A 19,377-nucleotide genomic window follows, 5' to 3' on the forward strand; every position below is an offset into this window, starting at 1 on the left:
AATAAGGGAATTTAATTTTTCATTTGCCTTAGGTTCCCACATTAACATGGCAAACACTTAAACCCCTTTTCTTTGTTCTTGGGTAGCCAGGAGTGTCTGAGGAGTACCACCCGGAGGGGAATGGGGCTGCTGTTGGCTTGTATTTTGCCCTCAGTTTGTTCCATGCTCCCTCATCACTTTGATCTCTAATTATTAGTTTGGGTGTCTCTTCTCCAAGTTACACTGTAGGACCTTGAGGGTAAAGACCATCTTTTACGTGTTTTGGGGTCTTCTGTACTTACCACAGCCTGCTTTTTCTAAGCATCCACATGAAAGAAGGAAACAATGAACAGCTAAAGTTTAATGAAAGAGGTAAAACTTGACCTTGGGTTCCACTTACAGGTGAAATACATCTTACAGTCTGCCGAATGTTTCTGTATTATCTCATTCCATTGTCACTACATCTAGGTCAGGTTAGGTGTGAGCACATTTGTAGTTGATGCTCTTTGCTCATTATGTGCCAGTCATAGTCTGAAACTTTGGTGCTTGACCCTTGACCTCAGGATTCTTTCCACTCTCCCTAAGCTATCAGAGGAAGGTTTGATTCCTTAAAGAAGGGTAAATTTCAAACAACCGGAATGAGAGAGCAAGAAAAAAAATCCCATGCCAGGAGACGGGTGGCACACAGAAAAGGAGAGCTCGATAAAGCTACAAGCAGCAAACGTGAACGGCAAAGGACGATGGGAACGCCAGCTGGGCCTCTTTTCCCTGATCGCTCAAGTGAAAGTCCTCACGCAGCTCCAGTTTTGCCTCTAGCTCTGGATCATCTAGCCTCTGCCCTTTCCCTATATACTTCCACCCTCCTTTAGCTCGGCTCCCCGCCAGTCTTTCGACCACCTGCAAGCCCCCAAAGGCTCCCATTGGCTCCTCCACCCTTCCAATCCAGTCTCCTCCCACCAGAGGCACCGCCCCCTCACACTGCGCCTTCTTTTTCGTTCCGCAGGGGCCGGAGGTGTAGGCGGACAAATTGGGCTGCACCGCAGCAGGGCAGTCGCGCAGCCGGAAGAGGCCTCTCTTTCCCAGAGCCCCACTGCCTTGTGGGACTGTGGCGAGTTCCTCAGGCCTAGACAAGTTTTCCGGATTCCTTCACCGCACCCCCCCCCCCCCCCCCGCCTCCCTTGTCGAGTACGGAAGCTGAGAAGGTCCGCGGGCAGTCATGGCGGCGCACCTAAAGAAGCGAGTGTACGAGGAATTCACTAAGGTGGTTCAGGTAATTTACGGAAGGAAAGGTCCCGGGACCAGTCCTGGGCGGGGAAGGTTATTCACCTTCCAGACACTTTGCCAAAACAGGCGCCGCAAACCTGGTTCGAGTGCCGACTACTCAGATGGGCTCTCTGAAACTACACTTAAGTGGGCGTGTTCGTTTGCAGCTGCTGTCGTAGTCATTATTAATATGTGCAGTGTGACACTTCTAAAAAAATAAAATTATTAGCGAGGACAAATAGCACTTTACAATTTACGAAGATGTCTTATCCGTTATTTCAGTTTATTCGGGTTACATTAGCACCTTCGTTTTACACATATGGACTTGAAAGCTTCCTGAGGGATAAGAGGATTCAGAGCCAATTTACTGGTAGAGCCCCTCCCAACTCCTATTTCAGAGAAAGCGCCCCGGGACGAGTTGGTTGTATGCAAAACTAAGGGGTTGAAAGAGGAGTCTTTAGAAATCTCAAAACCCAGCCAAAGCAGGTGAGGGTCACAGGCTGCATAGGGGCAGAACTCTCCATTGGTGGAACAGCTTACCTAGGAGGTAGGGCAAAGTACTTTCTTCCTTTGGAGTTAAGGACAGGTGAGCTGAGCCCCTGTCAGAGCAGTGATTCTCCACGTGTCTCGTCATAGGTGTTGCTAAAGTCGAGGTTGATCCCAAGTTGTCTTGAGTGTGCTGCTGCTTCGACTTTTTATGCAAATCACCTGGTGATCTTGTTAAAATCTAGATTTACTTAGTGGGGTGGGGGAGGTGAGGCAATTATCTGCATTTCTGACAAGCCCTCAATTGATGCTGGTAGACCAAAAGCCTCCTTAGATCCGTAGAGTACCCCTAGATTCTTAGATTTCGAGGGTAGCAAGACTTAGACCATCCAGCAGGAAACTGTCCTGAAACATTTAAATCATTCCTTCATGTAAATGAGTGGTTACTGTGTATCAGGTATACTGAAAGGTGTTGAGCTACAAAGCCCAATACAGGTGAGGGTCCTTCTCCTTTAGGAGCTCACAGACTAGTGGGAGAGACAGAAAAACGTATCTGTGATTATCGTACAGAGGGATGATTCCATTGAAAAATCAAGTTTTTCTTCCTGTTTTCACTTATTTCACTTACCACATCTTTGTAGCATATTCCCACTGTAGGGAAGCTTTTCTCATTTTTTTTTTCTTAAAATAACTTTGAGATTTAACGTTGACACTTTGTTGCTCCATTTTATGTGAAATTGGTTTTCTTGAACTTTCAGAATGAGTCAAGATTCAGGAAGTTTTTATTTTTTATTATTTTTTAAAAAATTTAAAGTAATCTCTACACTCAGTGTGGGGCTTGAACTCACCACCCTGAGATCAAGAATCTCATGCCGCATGGACTGAGCCAGCCAGGGCCTCCTCAGGAAAGTTTTTATTTCACAGAGCTCCTTCTTTTGTGGTTTGCTTTCTGGAATTTTCTGGATCTGTTTCCCTTGCCCACTTGCGCACACGTGTGTGTGTGTGTGTGTGTGTGTGTGTGTGTGTGTGTTATGATTTTTTTTTTAAATAATTGCGGTAAAATACATATTTTAACATTTTAAACATTTTTAAGTATACAGTTCAGTGGCATTAAGTTCATTCACATTGTTACCCAGTGTGATTTCCTTTCTTCCTATTGTTGTATTGTGCCCACTTCTCAAGACTACTTGCCCTTCCTCCCTCATGTCATGTGTTTACACTTCTCCAGACTCTTATACCTGTTGTCTCTTTTACATGGAATGCATGTCATTTTCCCCTTTATTTTTGCTCTCACATTTTGGCTTCAAGACGCAACTAAAACCTCAGCAAGAGTTTTGTCTCTTCCTCCTCTGCTTCTGTAGCAAGCACTCTGTACTTGTTTGTCTATTTGTACTTACCCCTCAGTGCTACTATAATTACTAGTTGCTGACGTTAAAAATAGTTATTTTACCAGCAAAAATGTATTTTTTGGGGAATAACAGAGAACTGCAATTCGGCACATGCAAGTTATGGCAAAACCATAGGCAAGTCCAGCAAACTAAGGAGAAGCAGGAAGTCAGGAGAGGGTTTTTTTTTGTGTTTTTTGTGTTTTTTTTTTAATGTTTGTCTATTTTTGAGTGAGAGAGGCATAGAGAGAGGGACTCTCTGTGGGCTCTGCATTGACAGCAGTGAGCCCGATGCAGAGCTCGAACCTAGGAACCGTGAGATCATGACCTGATCCAAAGTCCTATGCTCAAATGACTGAGCCACCCAGGCACCTCCAGGAGAGGTTGTTTTGAAGGGAAAGTCTAGGGTGATGAGAATTTCTCCTTAGCTGAGTTGCAAGGGTGGTTGATTTCTTGTAGGAGAGGTCATGTGCATCTTTCCCTGTTGGGGCCTATAACTGAAGATTCTTTCCTGTTGATTCTTCTGTTGGACTCTATAATGGACAGTTCTTTCCCTAGTTGACTCTTGAGTAGTACTGTTCCTCCTTCTGGCCTTCCCTTGTATCCTCTCTCCTCAACTTTAATGAGTTTTCGCTTTATTAATTTTACACAGTGTGCATATCTCCCTACCAGTCTGGCCTATTTAAGGACAGAGATAATGCCTGCTTCATCAGTGTCCCCTGATATGGGCGGGAGAGTCTATGTTGTATGTTGTATGAATGGAGGTCTCAGTTCTTGGATTTTCCATAGAAAGATTTATGTGGTGATCTAAACTCGAATAAAGATGGTCAGAAGGAATGTAGCAAGCACAAAGCAGTTTATTAAGGACAGTACACTTTCAAGAAGGCAGTGTGGGCAGGCCCAGAAGTGGTTATTCCACTGGAGCTAGAGATGTCTTTTTGTGTTTGCATAGGTTATAGGTCATAGCTAGGGCTGTCTCCAATTGAGGTTGTTGCCAGTCATCTGAGGGACTCCTCCTACCAATTGGGGTGGGGGGTTTGGGCCCTGCAAGGTTCTTGTTGGAACTGTTATGGTTTATAATGAAGGTATAAATTACTCTGGGGCAGAGGTTGAAGAGGAGAGCTGCAAGTTCTGTACTTGTGGCTCTGTCAGCTTCAGGGTGTTGGAAGCCTTAGACCAGGATGTTAAAAGTCATAAATTCAGGATGTTGTGCCCTCAGGCTTCTAATGTGTCATCTGTTTATCACTGCCTTTGCCTCCAGCTCAGGTCTAACTTCTCCATCATCCCTGGATAGACCATAGGTCCTGGCTCACTAAACTGTTACTGATGGTTGACTGATAGCAGATATTGGTTTGTCTTTCCCCTTACATACTCTATAGGGAAAGAAATCTTTCTCAGCTTTTGTACTGATTGGAGCCTAGATAACACTGAAGACTGAGTTTGTGTAGAATAGGATAGGAATGAGTGAGGATTTTAGGAAAAGAACTCATTTCTTCATTCTGCATGAATCATTACCATACAGTGATGAAATGAGATCTTAGTGCTTCTGTCTTTCCCTCTGCTATAAAGGTAAGGAGGGAGAGAGAACTGGTATGTAGTTAGTGCTTATTTTGTATTTGTACAATTAAAGACATAGACTTCTCAAATATCCATACAATATAGGTATTGTGTATTCCCTTTTATAGAAGAAGGAGAGGCCTCCCTCACTAGTAAATGGTTACCGAACCCAAATTCCTCTGCTTCAAAACCCTCGGTCTCTTAAAAAAACAAAAAACAAAAACAATAAAAAAAAAACCTTTTGGTCTCTTTATCATGCCATACTATGTTCCTGACTAGAATAATCCTAATCTTTTCTCTGTAGATACGTACATTTGTACATTGTAAAGAGGGATTGCTCAGGATATCAAAACGGTGCATTAGATGTTAAGGAAAATTATTGATTACAACATTTGCCTTATGTTAGTTATGATGTTTTCTATACCCACCCACCAGGGCCTGACTTAAGCCCTGGAGTGACAGGTTCCCTTTTACTGAACTTTTTGGCACTCATTATATGTAACAAATGCATCTAAAAAGCTTCTAATTATGTACCATCCTTGGGAGAATCGAGAAAATAGTTACTCAAATAATTTTGTGTGTCCTGTGGTTCAGATGATGATCCCTAGTTGAGAAAAACAGGTAGTAGTGTCATCATTCTCATATTGCAAATAATAAAGGTAAAAATTGTTACTTACTTAGAAGAGCAGCAGAATTAGAACTCCTAATGCTGAATAATTATTCAGTAGAGAAAAATTTGTTAAGTGACTACAGTTTGCAAGGTATTTAAAAAATTTTTTTATATTAACCATCCTTTTAATAAAGGCAGAATGCTTTGGGTAGTCATTTGGAGTAAGGGGAAGACTTTTTACTCAGTGTAAGCTGCAGACAGTTCCCATCAGTTCCAGTTTTCTCAGGAGGGAAGCTGAGCCTGCTGGGTGCCTCAGCATAGTCGGTATATATTTGTAGAATTGAGATTTCTTTTTAAATAAAGAATGGAACAGATCCTTTGTATGTCCTTTTAACCCTAAAGTTGCAACAGTCCTAAGAGATAGGCAGAACAAAATGTTAGTGGACTTACTTCACAGAGAAAGAAACAGACTTGGAGAAATGAAATAACTAGCCCAAAGTGGTAGGAGCTAGTGAAAAGGAAAATGGGGACTCATAATCTTGTCTCCAGTCTAGCGCTCTTTTTTTGTGTTCATTACACTGCTTTTTCCTAAAGTTAGGTCTATTAGCTAAATACATTAGTTGGTATAAGGAAATAAGGCAGTGTTAAATTTGCAGACTGTGTGTTTTCATGTCTTACCTTCCCTACTCCCTTGCAGCAACAGCAGGAGGAAATTGCAACCAAGAAACTCCGATTGACAAAACCAAGTAAATCTGCAGCACTCCACATAGATCTGTGTAAAGCTACCTCCCCAGCAGATGCTTTGCAGTACCTGCTCCAGTTTGCCAGGAAGCCTGTTGAAGCAGAAAGTGTGGAGGGAGTAGTCCGGATTCTCTTGGAACATTATTACAAGGTAAGATGGTCTTGAGGATCTGATGGAAGTATGTGTAAGAATTTTATCACGTCTACAGAATGGGTTAGTATTGCAAAATAAGTAAGAAGGTGTTCATTCAGCAGTCTTGTAGTGAGTGCCTTCCATGTGCCAGGCACTGTAGATGCAGAGATAAAAAAGATCCAAATCCTGAAATGAAATTCACAAGATGTATTTATTTTTCAGTTTATGTAAGTAAGGGGGAAGAAATGATTTCCAAATATTTGAATCACAGATGAATCAGAGTTTTAAACTTCATTATGAAAATTATTAAGCCTATAGAAACGTAGAGACAATACTATAATGAACTGCCAAATACCCATCTCTGGGATTTAATAGTTTACTAATATGTTGCCAAATTTGTTCCCTTTATTTGTTTTCCTGAAGTTTTTTTTAAAGTATCATGATATTTTTCCCTAAATTGTTCAGTAGAATCTCAAAAACAGTAGAGTAGATCAATGAAACCAAGAGTTGGTTTTTTGAAAAAATAAACAAAATTGATAAACCTGTAGCCAGGCTTCTCAAAAAGAGAAGAGAGGACCCAAATAGATAAAATCACGAATGAAAATGGAATTATTACAACCAATCCCTTAGGAATACAAGCAACTATCAGGGAATACTATGAAAAATTATAGGGCAACAAACTGGACAGCCTGGAAGAAATGGACAAATTCCTAAACACCCACACACTTCCAAAACTCAAACGAGAAGGAACAGAAAATTTGAACAGACCCATAACCAGTGAAGAATTTGAATCAGTTATCAAAAATCTCCCAACAAATTAAAGTCCAGGACCAGATGGCTTCCCAGGGGAATTCTACCAGATATTTAAACAGAGATAATACCTATCCTTCTGAAGCTGTTCCAAAACACAGAAAGGGAAGGAAAACTTTCAGACTCCTTCTATGAAGCCAGCATTACTTTGATTCCCAAACCAGACGGAGACCCAGCAAAAAAAGAGAACTACAGGTCAGTATCCCTGATGAATATGGATGCAAAATTCTCAACAAGATACTAGCAAATCGAGTTTAACAGCATTTAAAAAGAATTATTCACCATGATCAAGTGGGATTCATTCCGGGGCTGCAGGGCTGGTTCAATATTCGTAAGGGACTTTAAAAAAAAAATTATTTTGAGAGAGAGAGCATGTGCGTGTGTGCGCACACGCACACACACACATGCATGCATGAGCTTGGGAGAGGGGCGGAGGGAGGGAGAGAGAAAATCCCAAGCAGTCTCCATGCTCAGCTTGGAGCTCAACGTGGGGGTCAGTCTGACTGACCTGAGCCGAAATCAAGAGTTGGATGCTTACCGACACCTGGGTGACTCTTTTGGTTGAGCCAGAAATCAAAATACCAACACTATTCACACATGGCATTGGTCTTTTTTAATCTAGAACAAATTTATTTTTTTAATCTAGAACAAATTTATTGTTTTGGTGACATTGATCTGATAAACTCAGTTGTTTATAAAGTGTCTTCTGAATTTGTTTACTTGCTTAGGGGTTAACTTGCTTCTATATCCCTTTTATTTACTAGGAACTGAAAGTTAGACTTAGGTTAAGCACATTTTTGAAATTTTGAAGAATATGTTATAGATGAAGATTTGTATTTCATATTGCACCTGTGAGGATGCTTGTAATGTCTTCAAATGTTCACTTGCAAAAGCTTCTTTTTCCCTTCAGTCTGTTCTTTCTACAAACTATGATTATTTATGTCTTTTACGTATGATATAAAGGGTCTTTTCCTTTACACATATAATGTTCTAGCTTAACCAGAAATGTTTGCAGTTGTCCAAAGACTTTGTGGGTTTTCAGAAACCCATGTCTTTTCACACACTGTTCCACCAGCCTAGAACCCTTTTCTTCTTCCCACTGCCCTGTGATCTGGTCTGCCACTTTCTCTGCCAAACACATTCTTTCCTCAGAGTCTTTCACTTATGTTTCCTTCTGCCTAGAACACTTCCCTCAGATGTTCGTATGTCTGCTTCCCACACTCTGTTCAAGTCTTAGCTCAAATGTCACTTTTCCATTAAGGCCTTTTTTTTGTCCCTGTATTTAAAATTGAAACGACCTTATTCGACCCCAGAACTTCCTAGCCTCATTCCTTGATATTGTTTTCTCCATAGCACTTACCAACTTCTTATAATCTATATAATTTTCTCATTTATTTTGTCCCTTGTCCATTTCCCCATACTAGAATGTAAGCTCATCTTGAACAGAGATTTTTGTTTTTAACTGGATAGTTGATTTAAATTGACAGTGTGGTAAAATTAATATTTGTTGAATGAATGAGTGTATGCTTTTGTAAGACTTTTTACTCAGTTAACAAGTGGTTATTATATATCCAGCACTTTTCTGGATACTGGACACATCTGTTAGCACATTTATTAGCTCTTAGTATTGCCATTTTCATCATATATGTCTCTGTCCTTTAGACTTTAAGCCCCTAAGTTCAGAGACTACAAATCTGTTTATCTCTGTCCCAGTGCCTGGCAAGGTCCCTAGAACACTGTAGGGTGTTAATAAATGCTTCCCACATGTTTTACATGAATTAAATCTAGGTTTCTGTTCTCTAGTTTTCAGACACTTAGTGATCTGTTTTCTTAGCAGTATTTACCTATTATATGATAATATAACTTTGCTACCACTAATCATCTGTAATAATACTTCTAAGAACAGTTAGCATTTATATAGTGCGTTGGAGTTTAGAAAGCTCTTTCCACATGTAATGTTTTATTTAATCTTGATGACATCACCATTGTTATATCTGTAATCCAGATGAGGAACTAAGTTTGGAGCAGTTCAGTATACAAGGTGACCAGCTAAGTAAATGGAGGGTCTGGATTTAAATCTGTTTTTTTTTTTTAGCTTTTTGTCATGAAACATTTCAATTATATACACAAGTAAAGAGAGCAGTTTGATTTCCATGTACCCATTACCCAGCTTCAACAGTTACCATTTTGTGTTCAAACTTGTTTTATTCCCATGGCCTCCACCCCAATTCCTCCACTCTTACCTCTCCACCAGATTCTCCCTGGTATCATACCATTTTGTTCATAAATTTCAATTTATATCTCTAAACACTAAAGATTTTTTTTTAAGGCTTATTTATGTGAGAGTGACAGTGTGAGTGGGGGAGGGGCAGAGAGAGAGAGAGGGAGAGCGCGCGCGAGAGAGAAGCAAGTTCCATGTTGCCAGCACAGAGCCCCATGCGGGGCTTGAACCCACGAAACTCTCAGATCATGACCTGAGCCGAAACGAAGAGTCGGATGCTTAACCGACTGAGCCACCCAGGCACCCCAACAATAAAGACTTCTTTTTTTCAAAAAAAATTTTTTTTAATGTTTTATTTATTTTTGAGACAGAGAGAGACAGAGCATGAGCAGGGGAGGGACAGAGAGGGAGGGAGACACAGAATCAGAAGCAGGCTCCAGGTTCCGAGCTGTCAGCACAGAGCCCAACGCGGGGCCTGAACCCACAAACTGTGAGGTCATGACCTGAGCTGAAGTTGGACGCTTAACCAACCGAGCCACCCAGATGCTCCAAGACTTTTTTAAAAGACATAATCACAATACCATTGTCATGTCTAACAGAAACGTTGAACTCCGATCTTCTGATGTCATACCTCAGGCTCTTTAACCAGGCCATGCTGCTCGTAGTCTAGCAGATTGTAGCCCGAAAGGAAATGAGGAGAGATGCCAAGTGCATCCCGTTCTAGATTGATGACCATAGTGTTTTTTTTTTTTATCCTCTCTTCTGTTATCCAGAAATGTGGTCTCTTATATTTTAGTCGATAAACTAGTTGGGCCTCTGTTTCTGTCCTCCAAATTTTTCTTCGGACAGGTAACAGTATTTGGACTTCTTTCATGTGAGAGGTTCTTCACTTACACTATGTACTCGATGCTGTGGAGAGGGTAGAATTGTGAGACATGTTCCTTGTCCTTTAGGGGCTAGCAGTATAGTTGGTAGATGGTAGAACAAACAATATATGTAGTAAGTAGTAAGGGCTAAAGTTAATCATTTGTTCATTTTCTTCGTTTTCTCAAAATGCCGTAAATACTAACTCTGTGCTAGGGGGTACTAGGCTGTGTACTAACCCCTGTGCTTCATGTTGGAGATACAGAGATGATTATGTGACCCCTGATCTTAGTCTAGTTGTGTAGGTAACACAATAAATGGATAATAACAACACAGTGTCATAGGTGCTATGAAACCTGGGACAGGTTATGATGTGACCTCGAAGGAGAGGGTAATCAGTTTTACTCGGGAGCAGGAGTCTAGAAAGGCGTTATAGAGTAGTAGTGATGCTTGAGATGAGTCTTAAAAAACAGATCTGGGCCAGTTGGAAAACAGGAGGAAAGGCATTTTAGAAAGAAGGAGCAGTTGTGAGCAAAGGCATGGCAATGTGAAATAGCGTGTCACAGAAGAAATGCAGGCGGCTCTTTAAGAGATAAGACTAGAAATATTGAAAGGCCTTGTATTGTGTGGGTTTTGTTTTAGACATGTCACTCTGGGATGCAGGATGGAGGAATTGGATAAGGGCAAGACGGGTGTTAGGTGACCAACTAGGAGACTGGCCAGTCTGTAGCAAGGTGATGAAAGCCTGAACCAGGAGAATTTTAATGGTGAGAAGAGCAGTTATTAGAGAGGGTTTCCCTGGAGGCAGTTTGTTTTAAGCTTAGATGTTGAGGGTACCAGGGGATAATTTCAGAAAGTAGAACTGAAGTAAAGTATCCAGATGGATAAAGAATGTCAGTGGTCAGATGCTCTCTTCTTTTTTGTCTCATTCTTGCCCCCTGCCTCCCTCTTACCTGCTAGGCTCAATTCTTCTGTTTTCTCTGCAGCTCTCTTGTGTTGGGAGGTCTGTGACTCCATTCCAGATTGTTGAAAGGCTACATAGCACTCCTCCTGTCCTCTCTGACTGCAAATTATTTTTGACTAGTATTTGACTAGTCTATTGTCTCTGAAAGACAATTATTTGATTCTGTGATATTTCAGTGATTTGAAGTCTGTAAAAGAATTGGCTCTTTTTTTATATATTTAAAACTGAATTGAGGCTCTCCGTTCACTCTCAGTCTACCTTATCTCAGGAAATATTACCATTGTCAACATAGACCCTTAAGTCAGAAACCTGAGAAAGATGGTTTACCCTTTCCTTTCCCCATATTCCCTTCCTCACCAAGTCTTGTTGATTTTACTTTCAAAATATATCATGTTTCCACTGTTACCTCAGTAATACAAGTAACTATATTTTAAAAAATTTACGATGAAATGTAACACATAAAGAAGAATATGTAGAAAAACCTCATACAGCCTATTGATCTACCACAGCATGAACACACTGTGAAACCACGATCCAGGTCAAGAAATTGGAATATTACCAGCTTTTCATAAGCCTCCTCAAACTCCCCTCTAATGATTTACGTCTTTCCCCACCACTGTCCTGAGTTTCAGGGTATTAACTACCTTTAAAAATTTTTTTTACCATTAAACCTGCACTCCTAAATACAATTTATTTTTGTCCTTTTTTTTTTTTTTAACTTCATATAATTAAACAATACAGTATGTACCTTTTTATGTGTGGCTTTTGCTCAAAATTCTACATATGGTGTTCATCCTTATTGTTGATGGTAGCTGTAGTTCATTCATTTTTACCACAGCAGAAGATTTCATTGTATGAATATACCCTAATTTATTTACCCATTCCATTATTGATGGACATTTGGGCTGTCTCCACTTTTTAGCTATTACAAGAAACAGTGCTGTGAACATTTTTGTACAGGTCTCCTGGTATGTATGTCTTACATTTCTGTGTTTTGTATAGCCTGCAGTGAAATTACTGAGCCAACTTTTTCAAAGTGGTAGTACCAGTTTATACCCCCATTAACACTGTGTGAGAATTCCAATTGCTTGTATTTGCCAACATTTAGAATTGTTGATCTTACTCATTTTGACAGTTTCTGTGATGTGTGGTATATCACTGTGGCCTTAATTTGCATTTCTTGGATATCTGATGAAGTGGAGCAACTATAATATGTTTAATTGGGTAATGCCTGTTTATGTCTCTTGCATATTTTTCTTTTTCCTTATTGTTTTGTGTAGATTCTTTATATTCTGGGTGCAAGTTCTTTAATGGCTTTAATGGTTATATGTGTTTCAAATATCTTTTTCCTTTCTAATCCCTCCCACCTTTCCCTCTCTTTTTAGTCCCTTAATGTTGTATTTTGATGAAAAGTTCTTGATATGTCCCAATTTGACAATCTTTTCATTTATTTTTGGGCTTTTCTTATCTGATATAAGAAGGGTTTGCTACCATGAGCTTATTGAGACATTTTGCTACATTGTTACTAGAAGCTTTATTATTTGCTTTCCACACATGGTATTGATTTGTGTGTATGTTGCTTGAATATATGGAAATCCAGATGTCCCAGCACCATTTATTGAAAAGAATGTCCTTTCTCCATTGTTCTGCAGTACCACCTTTGTGGTAAATGAAGTATCTGTATGTGGATATTTCAGGGCTTTCTGTTCTCTTCCATTGGTCTGTCTATTCTTATGCCAGTACCATGCTGTCTTAGCATAGCATTATAATAAATTTTGACATCTGGCAGGACAAGTTCACTCACTCACCTTGCTCTAAGAATATCTTATTCTTGATCTTTTCATTTCTTTATGAATTTTGAAATCAGTTTGTGAAATTCTGCCCCAAAACAAAATTTGTTAGGATTTTGATTAAGATTGCATTAACTCTATAGTTCTGATGACATATGGGGATTGACATTTTATAGTATTGGGTTTTCCAATCCATAAACATGGTACATCCCTATTTTAATACTGTTTTATAGTTTTCTGCATAGAGGTTTTGTGTATTTTGTTGGTTATTCCTAGATATTTAATATTTTATGTTATTATAAATGATAATACTTTTAAAATATCATTTTAAAAAAATTTTTTTTTCAACGTTTATTTATTTTTGGGACAGAGAGAGACAGAGCATGAACGGGGGAGGGGCAGAGAGAGAGGGAGACACAGAATCCGAAACAGGCTCCAGGCTCTGAGCCATCAGCCCATAGTCCGACGCGGGGCTCGAACTCACAGACCACGAGATCGTGACCTGAAGTCGGACGCTTAACCGACTGCGCCACCCAGGCGCCCCAAAATATCATTTTCTTTTATTTTTTTAATGTTTATTTTTGAGAGAGAGGGTGAGAGGGCAAGGGGCAGAGAGAGCAGGAGACACCGAATCCGAAGCAGGTGCCAGGCTCCGAGCTGTCCACACAGAACCTGACGCAGGGCTTCAACTCACAGACTGCGAGATCAGGACCTGAGCTGAAGTCAGATGTTCAACCAACTGAGCCACCCAGGCACCCCTAAAATTTCATTTTCTAGCAATACATAGCTGATAATCAGAAATGCAATTGACTTCTATTTATTAACTCTTATGTCTTATAACCTTGCTAAGCTCATTTAACAATTTTAATACATTGTAGGTTATTTTGAATTTTTACAAATCATATCAGCAAATAATGACTTTGTTTAATATTAATATAATGATATCAGCTATCTTTTGGTTATGGTTTGCATGGTATACTACTATCTTTTATTTTCATCTTTTTTATAGCTTTTTTTGTTTTAGATATGACCTGTGAACAACATGTAGTTAGTTTTTAAAAAAAAGTTTTTTAAATTGATCATTTAGTTCATTACGTTTAATGTGATTATTGTACGTGGGTTTAAAATCTACCCTCCTTATTAAATGCTTTCTATTTGTGGGGCACCTGGGTGGCTCAGTCAGTTAAGTGTCTGACTTCAGCTCAGATCATGATCTCGCAGTCTGAGTTTGAGCCTTGCGTCGGGCTCTGTGTTGACAGCTCAGAGCCTGGAGCCTGCTTCAGATCCTGTGTCTCCCTCTCTGTCTGCCCCTTCCCTGCTCACGCTCTGTCTCTCCCTCTCTCAAAAATAAATAAACATTAAAAAACAATTAAAATGTTAAAAAATGCCTTCTGTTTGTTTTACCTGTTTAATGTTCTTTTTTCTCCTTGTTTCTTGCCATCTTTTGAACTAATTTTTTTTTTTTTTTTTTATCCTTTCCACCATCCCTCTTTATTAGCTTGGGAATTATACATTCTTTTATACTTTTTCACTGGTTAAACTAGCCATTACAACATGATTTTTTTTAATTTGAAGTGAAATTTTAAAAAATTTATTTTATTGAAGTATAATACAATATGAATTCTTGACCTATCCAAGTCAAATGTTATATGGCACAGTTACCATTTTGGACAGTGTGAGGACTTACCTCCTTTTATCCATATTCCTGCCTTAAATGTGAATGTAATTGTATATTTTAATTTTCCATTTTTCACTCTGTAAGACAATGTTATTTTGTACAGGCAATATTCATTTAGATTTACCTACATAGTTATCATCTGCTCAGATGTATTTATCATTGTTTTTTTTTTTTTTTCTTTCTTGCATCTGAGACTATTCATCTGGGATTATTTTCCTTTTGGGTGAAGACTACCCTCTGATATTTCCATTCATTGTAAGTTTATTGACATTTGTTTTTGCACGGAAAAGTTTTATTTTACTTCCATTCTTGCAGAATTTATTTATTTTTATTTTTATTTTTATTATTTTTATTTTATTTTTATTTTTATTTTTATTTTTATTTTCTTTCCTTTCCTTTTCTTTCTTTCTTTCTTTCTCTTTCTTTCTTTCTTTCTTTCTTTCTTTCTTTCTTTTCTTTCTTTCTTTCTTTCTTTCTTTCTTTTGAGAGAGTGAGGGTGCAAAAGGGGGAGGGGCAGAGGGAGAGAGGGAGAAAGGGAATCCTGAGCAGACAGCCTGGTGTGGGCCTCAATCCTCATGAACTGTCAGATCATGACCTGAGCTGAAATCAAGAGTTGGACACTTAACTGAGCCACTCAGATGCCCCAGATATTTCATTATATTGTCTTCTCTTCTGAATTTTCATTCTTTTGTCTCCTTGTGCTTCGTTCTGGACATATCATTTATTCACTAGTTCTCTCTTCACCTTGTCTAGTTTCCTGTTAACCTGTCCATTTGTTCTTAATTTTGTCTGTTGCTTGTGTCAATTTTATAATTTCCTCTTTTTTTCTTAAATTTTCTTAATTTACATCCAAGTTAGTTAGCATATGGTGCAACAGTGATTTCAGGAGTAGATTCCTTAATGTCCCTTAGACATTTAGCCCATCCCCCCTCCCACAACCCTCTGTTTGTTCTCTAGATTTAAGAGTCTCTTATGTTTTGTCTCCCTCCCTGTTTTTACATTATTTTACTTCCCTTCCCTTACATTCATCTTTTTGTTTCTTAAATTCCTCATATGAGTGAGGTCATATGATATTTGTCTTTCTCTGAATGACTAATTTCACTTAGCCTAATACCCTCCAGTTCCAGCTACGTAGTTGGAAATGGCAAGATTTCATTCTTTTTGGTTGCCAAGTAATACTCGATTGTATATATATACCACATCTTCTTTATCCATTCATCCATCGATGGACATTTGGGCTCTTTCCATACTTTTTGGCTATTGTTGACAGTGCTGCTATAAACATTGGGGTGCATGTGCCCCTTCAAAACAGCACACCTGTATTCCTTGGATAAATACCTAGTAGTGCAATTGCTGGATTATACGGTAGTTCTATTTTTAACTTTTTGAGGAACCTCCATACCGTTTTCCAGAGTGGCCCCACCAGTTTGCATTTCCCATCAGCAGTGCAAGAGATCCTCTTTCTCCACATCCTTGCCAACATCTGTCGTTGTCCAAGTTGTTGATGTTAGCCATTCTGACAGGTGTGAGGTGGTATCTCATTGTAGTTTTGATTTGTATTTCCCTGATGAGTGATGTTGAGCATTTTTTCATGTGTCTGTTGGCCATCTGGATGTCTTCTTTGGAAAAGTGTCAGTTCATGTCTTTTGCCCATTTCTTCACTGGATTCTTTGTTTTTTTTTGTGTTGAGTTTGATAAGTGCTTTATAGATTTTGGATACTAACCCTTTATCTGATATGTCATTTGTGAATATCTTCTCCCATTCTGTTGGTTGCCTTTTAGTTTTGCTGATTGTTTCCTTCACTGTGCAGGAGATTTTTATTTTGAGGAGGTCCCAGTAGTTCATTTTTGGTTTTGTTTCCCTTGCCTCTGGAGATGTGTTGAGTAAGAAGTTGCTGCAGTCAAGGTCAGAGAGGTTTTTGCCTGCTTTCTCCTCAAGGATTTTGATGGCTTCCTGTCTTACATTTAGGTCTTTCATCCATTTTGAGTTTATTTCTGTGTATGGTGTAAGAAAGTGGTCCAGGTTCATTTTTCTGCATGTTGCTGTCCAGTGTTCCCAGCACCTTTTGCTGAAGAGACTGTCTTTATTCCATTGAATATTCTTTTCTGCTTTGTTAAAGATTGTTGGCCATATGTTTTGGGGTCCATTTCTGGGTTTTCTATTCTGTTCCATTGATCTGAGCATCTGTTTTTGTGCCAGTACCATACTGTCTTGATGATTACAGCTTTGTAATAGGTCTTGAAGTCCGGGAGTGTGATGGCCTCCAGTTTCGGTTTTCTTTTTCAAGATTGCTTTGGCTATTCAGCGTCTTTTCTGGTTCTGTACAAATTTTAGGATTGTTTGTTCTAGCTCTGTGAAGAATGCTGGTGTTATTTTGATAGGTAATGTATAATTTCCTTTCTTTTTAAAATTCTAGTTCTCTGGTGAAATTCTCAATTTTGTTCTTATAATTTTATCAAAATTATGTTTTTAACAAAATAAGCATAATTTTTTTTCAAATTTTTATTTAAATTCTAGTTAGTTAACATACAGTGCAATATTGGTTTCAGGAGTAGAATTCAGTGGTTCATCATTTACATACAACACCCAGCACTCATCCTAACAAGTGCCCTCCTTAATATCCATCACCCACCTGGCTTATCCCCCACCGACCTTCCTCCATCAACTCTTAGTTTGTTTTGTGTCATTAAGAATCTCTTATAGTTTGTTTCTCATTCTTTTTTCCCCCTCCCATATGTTCATCTGTTTTAGTTCTTAAATTTCACATATGAGTGAAATCATATGGTATTTGTTTTTCTCTGACTTATTTCAATCAGCATAATACATCCTAGCTCCATCCATATTGTTGCAAATGGCAAGATTCCATTCTTTCTGATGGCTGAGAAATATTCCATTGTGTATATATACCACATCTTCTTTATCCATTTATCAGTCAGTGGACATTTCGGCTCTGTCCGCAGTTTGGCTGTTGTTGATAATGCTGCTGTAAGCATGAGTGTATGTACCCCTTCGAAACTGTATTTTTGTATCCTTTGGGTAAATACCTAGTAGTGCAGTTGCTGGATTGTAGGGTAGTTCTATTTTTAACTTTTTGAGGAAACTCCATACTGTTTTCCAGAGTGGCCGCGCCGGTTTGCATTCCCACCAACAGAGCAAAAGGGTTCCCATTTCTCTGCATCCTCGCCAACATCTGTTGTTGCCTGAGTTGTTGATGTTAGCCATTCTGACAGGTGTGAGGTGGTTATCTCATTGTGGTTTTGATTTGTATTTCCCTGATGATGAGTGATGTTGAGCATCTTTTCATGTGTCTGTTAGCCATCTGGATGTCTTTGGAGAAGTGTCTGTTTGTGTCTTCTGCTCGTTTCTTAACTGGCTTATTTGTTTTTTTGGGTGTTGAGTTTGATAGGTTCCTTATAGATTTTAGATACTAACCCTTTATCAGGTATGTCATCTTTTCCCATTCCATAAACCACCTTTTGGTTTTGTTGATTGTTCTCGTAAGCAGAATTATTTTATTTATGTAGTTAGCTTTGAGAGAGATAGAGGGACGGAGGGAGGCAGGGGCAGAAGGAGAGGGAGAGAAAGAATCCCAAGCAGGCTTCATGCCCTGATGTGGGACTCAATCTCATAACCTGTGCTGAAATGAAGAGTCAGACTCTCAACCTACTGAGCCACCCGGGAGCCCCCGAGCAGAATTATTTTAAAATCTGTGGCTGATAACTCCAGTAAATGGATCCCTGTGGCTATGTCTTATCATTTCTCTTCATGTTATCTGATCTGCTAGCATGCTTTATTTCTTATTAGGCAGTGTATTTCCGAAATTGTTTGTAAAAATAATTTAAGACTTAGGATGACTTATTTTAATTAAAAATTTTTGTTTTAGGGAGAGTTAGGGAGAGGGGCAGAGGGAGAGAGAGAGAGAATCCCACTGGAGCCTCATGTATGGCTTGATCCCACGACCCTGGGATCATGACTTGAGCTGAAATCAAGAATCGGACACTCAACCAGCTAAGCCACTGGGGTCCCAGGATGACTTATTTTAATCCAGAGAGTATTTGTTTCTATCTAGAAATCCAAGAAAACTTTTTCTTTTCAGGAATGAAAATGATTCAAAGCTGAGCTGCAGTCCCTCCCAAAGTCTTTGTGTTTATTTCACTCTTACTTATGCTGTTGTAGCCTTTTGGGGTCCTAATCCAAAGTGATGGGGTTTATTAGGCTGCCCCTTTCCACCCTCCTACCCTTAGCCTTACGCTCTGGCCATTGCACCCCGGCCTCACCTGGCTGTCGGAAGCACTGATTACTTTGCCACTCATTTCTCCATTCCCTCATTTCCCTGGTTGGCAGAAGCCTGAAGAAAAAGCAGCGCCACACTCTAGGCGAACCTGCCTGGGTTCCTTCCCTGCATGATTCTTCTTTAATTTTTCATGTATCTTTTAGTTTTCTAATACTTTCAAATACACACGTGTATACATACCCACGCTTACATATGTATACGTGCATACATATATATGTATGTGCACACACACTTTTTTTTGACATCCATAGTACTTTATAGTTTTCCTCAGCAGAAAGATTGGTCTGAATTCTCTACCCTTGCCCTTAACAGAAGTGGGAGTCTTGCTAATGTCTTTGGCCGGACTTGTAATATACCCTTAATTTGGCTGGACTTGTAATATACCCTTAATTTGTTCCTCTGTCTACTTTTGCCCCTTCTAATCCAAGGAATTGAGGCTGGATTGATATTTCAAATATTCAGATCTGTTAATGTCATTCTCCTGTTTATAGTTCATCGAAGGATTTTTCTTGCTCTTTGGACACAGATTATCCACTTCTTTATTCAACAGTGAACAAATGTGTGTTGAATTCCTGCTGCCTGGTAGGCACTATCAGAGATA

At 39.2% G+C, this 19,377-nt stretch overlaps 1 protein-coding gene and 1 long non-coding RNA gene across 2 annotated transcripts in view; one reads left to right on the top strand and one right to left on the bottom strand.

Annotated features, from left to right (window-relative positions):
- Positions 1-1,117: 1,117 nt before the first annotated feature.
- The window catches only part of INTS4 (integrator complex subunit 4), a 120,108-nt gene continuing 101,848 nt past the window's right edge, over positions 1,118-19,377 (top strand). Inside the window, exons 1-2 of the mRNA XM_045038686.1 lie at positions 1,118-1,249; positions 5,978-6,172. Coding sequence (XP_044894621.1) covers positions 1,196-1,249; positions 5,978-6,172 — 249 coding nt within the window. The 5' untranslated portion in view covers positions 1,118-1,195. The remainder of the gene's footprint in view (positions 1,250-5,977; positions 6,173-19,377) is intronic.
- Positions 9,881-11,182, bottom strand: LOC123380465. Its single transcript, XR_006586264.1, has 2 exons — positions 11,003-11,182; positions 9,881-10,094 (listed from the first exon to the last, which is right to left on the bottom strand). It is a non-coding gene; the product is annotated as an uncharacterized LOC123380465 (long non-coding RNA).

This window comes from Felis catus, chromosome D1 (genome assembly GCF_018350175.1).
Source record: "Felis catus isolate Fca126 chromosome D1, F.catus_Fca126_mat1.0, whole genome shotgun sequence".
NCBI lineage: Eukaryota > Metazoa > Chordata > Mammalia > Carnivora > Felidae > Felis > Felis catus.